Source organism: Hippoglossus stenolepis, chromosome 8 (genome assembly GCF_022539355.2).
Source record: "Hippoglossus stenolepis isolate QCI-W04-F060 chromosome 8, HSTE1.2, whole genome shotgun sequence".
NCBI classification, from domain to species: Eukaryota; Metazoa; Chordata; class Actinopteri; order Pleuronectiformes; family Pleuronectidae; genus Hippoglossus; species Hippoglossus stenolepis.
The window spans coordinates 14,309,936-14,320,875 of NC_061490.1; the positions used below are offsets into that span (position 1 = coordinate 14,309,936).

Here is a 10,940-nt window from a genome sequence, read left to right on the forward strand (position 1 = left end):
AGGTTTTCGGATTTCAGATTTCCAATTCTGATTAAGTGGAGATAACCTAACACATTACTTGACAAAGCCTCCAGTCCTGCAGCACCACTTCTCAATGTAACAAGGTGATTGATTTATGAGCGTGGCGTATTGCGGTGCAGGCATCACTGTGTGTTTTTGTTATTAACCGAGAAGCAGAGGTGACCCAGGTGTTCTGTGTCTGTGGCACGTACTTCGCCGCTGCCATCATTGCCTCCTGTTGCACCGTGCACCAGAGCATTTTTTTCCATGGAGACCAGTGAGAAAGTGTTTGTTCCTGCGCTGCTGTCTGGCGTTCCCGTGGCGACCAATTGGGATGCGTAGCTTGGTGGCAGCAGTGTGTAAAAATAGAAAGCAATCAAGGCAGCGGGGCGTGAAGCAGATTCATACGACTCCCAACAGCGTTTTCTCTCCATTTATCTCTCCTGCCTCCTTTCTTCCTCCCTCGCTCGCTTTCATTCTACCTCACACCCACAGGATTAGAGGTCTGTGCCACGTATTAGGGAAGAAGGTTTTCGCTGCTTTTGACAAAAGCCAGAAATAGCAGCATCTGGCCCACTCTCCTCGCTGTGCCCCATCCCTGCTCCCTCCTTCTCTTCCCTGCAGTGCACCCACGTCATAGCCCCACTTCCGTATGTAAAGCTGTATGTTGTACACATTGCGAGGGAGACTTATTTAATTATTGATTGGAGCTAAATAATTGAAACAGGTTGGCTATTGTGTAACAACAGGTTTACATAACTTGAATGCAGCTCTGTGCAATGGCTCTTCAGTCAGAGGAGCAGCTTATCCATTCTGCCTCTTTATTTGAGTGTGTAAAGCTGGCTGTGGGATTCCATGTCCAAAGGGTTGATGGGAAGTCCATATGAGACATCCTGACCCAGTGACTCACTGTCACTGCGACTAGACTGGAGCACGACTCGGCAGCCAGGCACAGAAGAATGTACTTGTATTTATATAACTGATGCTCCCAGTATTTATAATTCATTCAGCGACTTGATTCAACCTCCAGCCTTTGCCAAATAATTTGCATAATATAATTTCCCCATCTCATCAGTGACACACACACACACATCTTTAGACGATTTTATTGAAAATGTATTTTTTATTAGACATGTAACCACCATTAAGCTCTCAGACGTCATGTCCTCAATGATTTCCTTAATGTCAAGTGAATATTTATTTAGCAAGGGAATCAATGGTCTGTGATATTGTCTCATATTTAGATGTAATCTAATGTTTTAGGATTTACTTCTTCACATACTTTTGAATCAAATTTGATAAAGGCAAAATAAAGAACATAATAACAACAAAAAATTCTGAAATGTGTCAAAGCTAACAGAGCTCCTCATAATAAACTAAAAAAAGAAACATATCAAAAACAAATACCCTATACAACAACGAACAAGTAATTCATATCTTTTGGGATCAAAGCAAGCAACATAGTAACAACAATAATCATGATAATAATATGGAAGCTTGAGAGCAAAAGACAGTTCATCAAACTTCAGGGATTGTGATAATCAGTTGGGTGTAACCTCATCAGTTAGTGTGCAACTGGGCGAAGGACTCTGTGAAATTGACCAATTGTAAAATAAGAGTTTAAAAGTGATTAAATTATCTTACGTGAGACATTATGCCAATATTTGACAATAACAGCTCATAAATCAATCGTTAATACCAGTTAAAAAGTCTGAAAAACAAAATGTCTGTTGGGCAGAATATTACATCAGCTTCTCTGTCAACACTGACGGACTGAGTTTGTAAGTCTGGATCAGTTCAGGCCAGGGGTGTGTGTGTGTGTGTGTGTGTGTGTGTGACCTAGGAGGAGTGTGTTTGGACGGTGTATTCGGGTATCTCTGTTTTGCATTAGGAGTAGTGGGGGGGGCGTGGGGAGAGCCTGAAACATCTGCCATGTTTTTGTGTTAGTTTAACTGTTGCTACTGTATCAGACTGTGGTCACCAGGGCGGCAGGTAGCGGACTCCTTCACTTAGAGCCTGTGTGTTGCTCAACCTAATTTAGTCCAGATGAGGTGGAAATGGGCCCAATCCTGACTCATTTAATTTATCTGAGACCTGCCCCGAATTTTACTGAAACTCAAATCGTTACATGTCAGAGTGCGACGACGTTGCTTATGTTTTAACTGATTTATAGACTTTTTTATTTCTCGTCTAGTTTCCTCTTATTTTTACGATGTTACTGTTTTCCTTGATAATGTTTGATTTCATTCGGGCTGAATAAAAGGATACGGTTCAGCTCTGTAAAAATAGCAGCAGAACACGCACATGATCGGATAATTTATCTCCATTTGAGATATATCTCATACTCTAATACTGTAATATGAGACTTGAAGTAAAAATATCTGTTCCTTATGTTTTTAGCCTCTGAGCCCAACCTGAAAGTGCGATCCAGACTGAAGCAGAAAGTCGCAGAGAGGAGGAGCAGTCCCATGCTGAAGAGAAGTGAAGGAAACATCATGGCTCCGTATAAGAAGAGGGCCCTGGAGCTAATGGGTGTGTACAGTCGAAAGATCAAATTATATTCTTTCTGAAAAGTATTTTCCATGCGTCAAAATGCATAAAAATTGTCTCCATCTCATTATCTGGTGTTTAAAATGCTCGTTGTAAACAAAACGAGCCTTCATCTTAGTGTTATTATTGCAGAACTGGACCATAATCAGCAATTTTGCAAAGCAGTAAAATATAATGGTCATCGCACTTCAGCGTTAAGACAGACACACATTAAACTGTTGTGAGGCCGCAGCTGTTATGCCAAACCTCTGTGTGTGTGTGTGTGTGTGTGTGTGTGTGTGTGTGTGTGTGTGTGTGTGTGTGTGTGTGTGTGTGTGTGTGTGTGTGTGTGTGTGTGTGTGTGTGTGTGTGTGTGTGTGTGTGTGTGTGTGTGTGTGTGTGTGAGAGTGAGCATTCACACTGTGTCTAAACTCCTTGATGTTTCCTAGACTCTACACCCACTAACAGTGCCCCTGGCTCCGGCCCCAGCTCTCCCATAGGGGCCTCTAGTGCCTTGGGGGCTGAAAATGGACCCTCCTCTCTGCCTACTACCACAAAAACTGAGGTATGTTTGTAAATCACCAGCGAAAATACAACAAAAAAGCTTCACTTCTGCCGTCCTGCACGGGCATCGTGTAATATCAAAGCTATAATTGTATGTCAGGGCAGTAAATGCCTGTCTGTCCTTCTGCTTGCAGCTATAAAAACAGCCTCTGTGTGTTACACTCCAATGAAAATGGCTCCCCACACTGACATTAAAGAGGCACAGCTTGACCCGCATGTCTGATCACTTGCGTAAAGATGACACATTATGCAGGAAAATAAATGGACTCTAACAATGTTAGGGTTCTCAACACAGACGGGGAAAAAAAGAGGCAACAATAAAAAAATTAAATCCTGCACATTTTTTATCCAGTAGTTTTTTCTTTTTCCAGATGTGCAGTACAATCAGTTTTATGTTTTGCAAGAAAAAAAGAAAATATCTTTAGTTTGGCTATAAGTTTGCTGTTGGCTTGTAGTGGTGTTTCTGTCATTGGCCTGGCTGCATGCCCGTACTGAGTGGTTCTGAGGCGTTTCCCAATAGATTCATGGCTGAGTTACAGACTAGAGCTCCCTTTGGACCGAGCTCACAAAGCCGAGCCTTATAGAGGGTGGCAGATATGACACATCTCAGAACAATATTAACAGAGCAGCTGTGTTTTCCTTAGCCATCGCTGTTTACTCTCCCAGAGACCTCCAGCGACACAGAGAAGGGTGAGACGCCCTGACACCGGGCTGAGGGTTGAGGCTCGGGGAGACAGAAGAACTGCGGAGTTTAATTGATATCCCAGGCGCTGGTAGCCAAAGACACCCACATGCTAACAACATAAACACACAGGATTGCTATTGTATCGGGACAAGCCGAGGCTCTCATGAAAGTCACTGGTGGACCGCGGGGCTGCCTGTGGACCTCATGCCTGTTGCAAAAGCAAGGCGTGTTTATGCACCGTTACATTAGGTATCCTTTTTCAGAGGGAACGGGTCCCTCGGGTCAAATATGGGCCGGATATCCACATACAGGTCACTGAGTACTGGTAGGGGTTGGAAGGATAAACATGGCTGTTCCAAAACCACATGCTGGTCCGCTGCTCTGCTGGGTACAGGAAGTATGCCCCAGTGCTGATGTTCTCTGAGAGAGTAGCCTGAGGGCGGGGACCGCAGAGTCAGGAAAGGCAGCAGGCGGATCGGGGGCCTGAAGAACTGAGGGGTGGAGTGGCAGATTCAGACGTTTGGGTTGTTTTATTATGGTGTATCATCCTCAGCGGTGCCATTCTGTGACGCTCAAGTAATCTTCTGCTACCTGCCACTCTTTCCTATCATCCATCATAAAAACTCAACCCTTTCTGTTTCGCATTGAGGACGGCTGTTGCTCGTCATAGTGCGTTAATGTTTAGGCCGCTGCTCATGTTGCCACAATGAATTTCTCCATTGTGGGATTTCTAAATCTGTCACCTCCTCCTAAATCTATCTCTCTCTTGTGCTTTGTACTGTGTGTTTGATCCAGAGATGGCCTTCACAGCCGAGATTATTCCGACCCGAGGGCTCTGTGTCCATGCTGAGCTTATACACATCTCCCTCCTTACCCAACATTTCCTTTGGGCTTTCGACTTCAACCTCGCCCATTAGCGTGAGTACAAATTTTGCAGACATTCTCATATAACCCGTGTGTTTACTTCAAATTTCCTTAAATACACCGGTTTAGTTTTTCACTGGTGCAAAGCATTTCAGCTCAGTTTGAAAGCTGCCATCAGTGGATGTCTGGGGGCTCCGTACGCCCGCAGGTCTCTGACCTGTGGCCTCAAATGATTTTATCAACCTTAGATAAATATTGCTCTGCAGTGTCTTGTGTCCAGCATGTTCTTATCTTCCCCTATTACCTCATTCATCACAGTTTTAAAAAGTCCAAAGCCACTCAAGTGCAGCTCCTGATAACACAGCACATGATTTATCATCTTTTTAGTTCTCTGGCACATTCCACAGAGGCCTGTTCATCAGCTGCACCAACTTCTCACCATTGATGGATTTCAGCATGAACTCATTCACAAATAACAGCTGATTTATTTGAACTTGGCTTGTTAACATGAACAGATATAATTCTTACAAACTGTTATAAATTAGAATGGCACTCAGTAGACTGCATACCTCAGCCAAGGCCCAACAGTCCCCTTACTATTTGGATCTGCACCACATTGCACACACTCATAAATATCAGTTCCCTTAACATGCTAAACTTTTCTTTTCATCGTGAGCCGTGAATTATTATCTGAGAAATCAACAAAAATAATGACAAATGATGATCATATCTCTTAATGTTAAAGAATGTTTAAAAATATTGTGGTTCCACCCCCTGATCCGGATCCATACCAAAATAGAATGTGTTGTTCTCTGACCCACAACACATTCTTCTTCCAAATTTCTCGGTAATCCATCCTGTACTTTTTGTGTAATCCTGCTATAATCCTGTTTACTAAGCGACTAACAAACACAGACTAAAACCTCCTTTGTGGAGGTAATAACCAGTCCTAATGCACAGAATGTGGAAAGTCAATTAACAAAAGACTTTATCCTTTCTCCTCTCTCAGGCTGCCATGTTGAAAGACAGATCAACAGAAATCAGACATGGGCTGCCTGCGAACCTCCTGGGCCCCGTGCCTCTTCAGTCCGGCCTGGAGTCCAAGGTGAGCCCCAGTCACCAGGCTCTCCTCCAACACCTCCTCCAGAAGGAGCAGATGAGGCAGCAGAAGATCCTCTCCTCTGGTAAGTCTTCCTTCCTTGTCTTCAAACATTACATCACAGTGTGTTCTCGTGATATTCGGTGAAACATAATAAAATATTTATATTTTTCTTTTGTCAAGTCCCTGGCTCCATGTCGTCCCACCCTCAGTCCCCTCTGGCCATGAAGGATCGCCCCTCCAGCAGTCGTCCTAAACTACCAAAACACCGGCCCTTGAACCGAACCCAGTCCGCTCCACTGCCCCAAAACACACTGGCCCAACTTGTCATCCAGCAGCAACACCAGCACTTCCTGGAGAAGCAGAAACAGTACCAGCAGCAGATCCACATAAATAAGGTATTGTGCTGTTCATCGATATTCAAATCACAGGGGAGGATTTTGACTTTCAGATTGCTTCTTGCAGCATTTTTGTATTCCATTCCAGGTCTCCTGAGAGCGCATTTTACTGCAGGGAGTCTGATTTAATCATTTTCAGCACACAAATGCTGATCTATTTTTAGCCTTTTGTAAAAGCATCTGTGGTAGCTCGGGTTTACACACCCGGGCCCGAGTCTGTTCTTCCCTGGAATCCTGGTGTTTTTCTGCCAAGCAAAGAACTTCTGCCTGACTTCAAATGGGGAAGAAATGCTTCCCCTGCACTAATTCTGTTATCATAGCTTAAGGCATCAGTGCTTTTCACATGCTAACTCTGTGAAATTCAATTCAAGCTAAGTTCAAATGAAGGAAAAGTGCCCAGAATACATTTTGTTCCTCTGTGGCAATATTTGTGTTTCTGTACGCCAGCCGAGGTGACCTCGCTTTACACAGAGTGTAATTATTCTGGTGAGGGACGTGTGTGAGGTGGCAGATACTGTGAAAGGCAGCATTGTGTGAGCTCCCATACTGATGTGTCCCGACGCTGGGTCCTGAACGAGCCATGGGAACCGTAGAGCCGCGCTTACCTGGAAGTAATAAAAAGCACAAAGCAGCACAAGCACACACCGAATCGTACAGTACAGACACGACTGTTTGAATTCCTGCGTAACACTAAAAGTGACCAGTGCGTGTCCCTGCGAGTCAAACGGCAGCCAAAGTTCTTTTTAAATATCGGCTGCAGTGATTGAAAAGTACTCAACACTGTTCACTTGATTTGAAAAGAGCTTTGGAATAATTGCGACATCTTGTCCGGGACCACGTGAACGCGCGCTGCTGTGATCACTCAGGCCAATGAGATCGCGAGTAAAGCCTCTTTCAGTGGAGGTTATAAATGGCCACTAATCAGGGATGAGCCTTCAGTGTTTATTGAGAGGGATCGCCAAAACATTGCCCTAATTAATTTCCTAGCAGAGGCTTGTCTGCGGTTGTTTTTAAACGTCCTTTAGTGCCTGCAACAGTAGGGGGCACTAATGGAAATTTACAAGAGCTTAAGGATTTTAAGAAGAGGTATGAACAGCGTTTGCTAATGCCAAACTAAGGAGGCTAATTCTTGTAGCTGAAGGGATATTTATACAAGGCCTACATTCTGTAGACAGTAATGTTTGTGGTTACCAGCTGTTTATCTGCCTGCTCACGTAGCCCCCTTGTGGTCGAGTAATTGTGTCACGGCACAATTTCAGTGGTGATAATTATTTGACACTATTACTCATTATCATTATATTAAAATCTAGCTGTCAGCTGTGTTTTAGCGTCTGAGCCCAACCCCAAGATACGATCCAGTGTTTTAAAAGAGTTTTCATGAAGGCATTTTGAGGCCGTTTTTTTTCACCTAGTCCCACGTGCATCTGAAAGACGAAATGGATTTTTCAGACTTTTGATGAACAGATGTTTTTCAAAGTGTAGTTTGATGTGCTTGCAGATACACTGAGTTTGATGCAGCACTGTGTGATTTGCTCTCTTGATATCCTCTTAACAAGTCTATAGAGTGACGTGCTGACAAACTGTTTGCTGGAGAATATAACTACAGTTTACAGGAAGTAACATCAGAAAAGACCTTGTACATTCTGACCCCTATTTTATAAAAATAAAACAAGTGATTGACACTAATCCACTTACCTGGGGCAGCCACCATTATTCCTCGCTTATTAACCCACATATAAAAGCAGGAACAACAGCTAATCTGCTTCCACTCTTAAACCTCCTTAAAATATATTTTTCCAAAGCCACGAGACTCGCTCTGCATCAGTTTGACGTTTCCCTTTGTCTTATTAATAAAGTTACAGTAGCTTTATTGAATGCAGATATTCGTTTGCAGTTTCCTGTGGTTGTGTAAATGTCAGTTTGGGTCTTTTGTGTTTCGTTCCATTGTAAGAGCAAGATTACATTTAGCAGAAATACAGCGTCACATTTACATTTAGATATGACACATTTGTAGGTTATTTATATTGTATATATATTTATATTGAAGTCCAGACATCTAATTTTAAAATAGCTAATTATTATTAAATGTTTGTAAATAGACAGATAAGAATTTAAAGGGTGAGACAAATCCTTGTGCTGCTCTTTGTGTGTATTTATTTGCTTATTGTTGTTTGCGGGAACTTGCTATTTTAAGTTCCCTGGCTGCATGACACCATCGCTGACGTGGAGTGTGTGTATGTGTTTTGCAGCTGTTGTCCAAGTCCATCGAGCAGCTACGTCAGCCCAACGCGCACCTGCAGGAGTCGGAGGAAGAGCTGGAGGAGCAGCAGCAGCAGCAGCAGCATGCGGAGCAGATGGAGAGCATGCAGGAGGACAGGCTGCCCCCTGGAGGAGTCATCCGGAAGCACACGCTCAGCAGCAGCAGCAGCAGTGGCTCCAGCGGCGAGCTCCCAGACGGCCACTTCGGGGTCATCAGGGTCAAGGAGGAGCCGGTTGACAGCGAGGACGAGGCGCTGAGCGGTCAGAGCTTAGAGTCACTGCAGAGCACCTATCTCCACCAGGTCAAAGGGAGACTGGTGATAAGAGCCATGATCTGAGGAGGGAAGAGGAGGAGATCACACACCCGCAACATTCGCAGACAAACAAGTCTCTACAAACATCTACATCTGAGAAACACACACACATACTGTACACACACACACACACACAGACACACACACACACACAGCAGCCATTGCACAGTAGGCCAACTCTCCCTGTCACGACCCCGTCTCACTCAGCTGCAGCCTCGCTCGTCCCACGCGCTCAGACTCTCCGTTTGTGATCTTCGTGTATTGATCGCTGTAAAATATGTACGTTTCACTTTTCTGTGTATATAATATGAAAGAGAATCTAGACCGTTCTTTTTAAAGAGCTGCTTTGGTCATCAAGTGACGACACGTTTCATGTACATATGCTGGTGGATTTTAGCATCAACGGTGATTTCTAGAGGGAAGGTCGAACAGGTGTACAGCTTCGAAGAGCCAAGTTATGTTCCCGTCGTGTACATTTTTGCCATAAAATATTTGAACGCTCTTCTATCCACTTCAGCGTCGCGAGTTACCGCAAAGTCCTGACGGCGTGTTTACGAGTTTGAAACACTACATGACCTGTTGTTCTCGAAAAATATGTGCTGATGTTCCTTGTTAAGTGGTCTCAGTACTGTAATAATGGAACGTCCGCATTAGAGAGAATGTATACTTTAATCCTTTAAACAGAGGACGCTCCCTCATGGCAGACTTGGGAGTGATATTGCCATTGGAAATAAGGTCCGCTGCTCATATTGCAATTTGAAGGATAAAGCACTAAATCCTTGCCTGGGTGTGCAGGCATCTCCCAACACATCCCGAGTCTCCATGTCTCTCTCTCTCTCTCTCTCTCTCTCTCTCTCTCTTTGAGTAGAGCCAGGGCCCTGTGCGCTAAGCCCAGCTCTCCTCCCTCTCTCCCTCTGGGTCCAAATCAAAGCTCGGGCCGGGTTCCTGCCCGGCTTTCAGCAGAGGAGTCAGAGAGAAAGAGAGAATGAGAGAGAATGAGAGAGAGAGAGAGAGAGAGAGAGAGAGAGAGAGAGAGAGAGAGAGAGAGAGAGAGAGAGAGAGAGAGGGCCGGGCAGGAAATGCCTTCTAGAAGCCAGGAGTTGGAGTGATTCATGTGTGCAGGAATGTTGAGAGAGGAGGACCTAGGGTTGGAGGAGTCCAAGGGGCCAGGCTCGAGAATTGATTTACTGTCAAGACGAATTACAAAGTGAGTGGGGATATGGTTAAGGGAGTCCTTTTTAAAGGGAATCGCTTCCTTCGTATTCCCTCGTGGCATGGTTACCTCAATATGCAGGTTTGATGTTACTTCAACAAAAAAAAAAAAAAAAAAAAACACCCTGGATGGGACCTTGCTTCTTCTTCTTTCTTATTATTATTTTTTTTTTAAAAGCCTGTTTTCCCCCCTGAAAGTGCCCATTGCTACATGTATACTCTGTCTTAAAGTGATCAATCAAATGTATTGCATAGCTGTAAACCTTCCAGTTTCATTTGTACCGTCAACTCAATGTTAAAACAAAAGAAAACAACCCCCAAAAAAATGCTAGTATGAGGTTCTGTGTGTGGATCCATGTGAAAATCAAAACTGTTTGTCTTATACTGTACATTCGAGATTGTCCGGCCGTAATGTTTTTAGTGTAAGTAAACACAATCAGAACAATGTGAGTCTTGTTCTCTCGCTCCCTTTGATTCGGTCGCAACGAGAACCCCCCCCTTCGCTGTCGATGGGTGTGTGTGTGTGTGTGTGTGTGTGTGTGTGTGTGGGGGGGGGGGGATCCTGTTCATGTGGTCTGTTCATAGCAGTTTGCAGTTTTTCTTCTCTTGTTATTTTTTGCCTTGTGTGATTAAAAATCTTTTTTTTTCTAAATAAAGTTCATTTACCTCTGACAGCGTCTCTTGCAGATTTGTCATTTGTGTGTTTGCGTCTCATTTTACTGTCGGGCTAAACACAACGTCGAAAATTGCACAAATAAACTTTCCGTCCTGTAAATTCAAAAAAACGACACTGTCTGCTTATTTAGAAATTAGCGTCTCCAGTGTGCTGCCCAAATCATTAGCTCGGCTTGCCTTTCCCACACTGGGTCCTATAACCCCGGCTCTTCATATTTTTTTGGGGGGGATCTGTGTAACCCTTTAAAGGGAGCTTAAGAGGCTTTCAAAACATTTCTTTGATGTGAGTGAGCGAAGGTTCCTCATGGCCGCATTGGAGCAGTCAAGATAAGGTGAGCTCG

The 10,940-nt window shown here is 44.0% G+C and overlaps 1 protein-coding gene across 9 annotated transcripts in view; it reads left to right on the forward strand.

Moving 5' to 3' along the window:
- Positions 1–10,596, forward strand: part of hdac9b (histone deacetylase 9b) — a 42,744-nt gene extending 32,148 nt beyond the window's left edge. For all 9 annotated transcript variants that reach the window (XM_035163724.2, XM_035163721.2, XM_035163723.2 and 6 more), the window contains 6 exons: positions 2,401–2,532; positions 2,979–3,094; positions 4,574–4,696; positions 5,652–5,826; positions 5,925–6,139; positions 8,389–10,596. In XM_035163724.2, the coding sequence (XP_035019615.1) occupies positions 2,401–2,532; positions 2,979–3,094; positions 4,574–4,696; positions 5,652–5,826; positions 5,925–6,139; positions 8,389–8,736 (1,109 nt within the window). In that variant the 3' untranslated portion in view covers positions 8,737–10,596. The remainder of the gene's footprint in view (positions 1–2,400; positions 2,533–2,978; positions 3,095–4,573; positions 4,697–5,651; positions 5,827–5,924; positions 6,140–8,388) is intronic.
- The last annotated feature ends 344 nt before the right edge of the window (positions 10,597–10,940 follow it).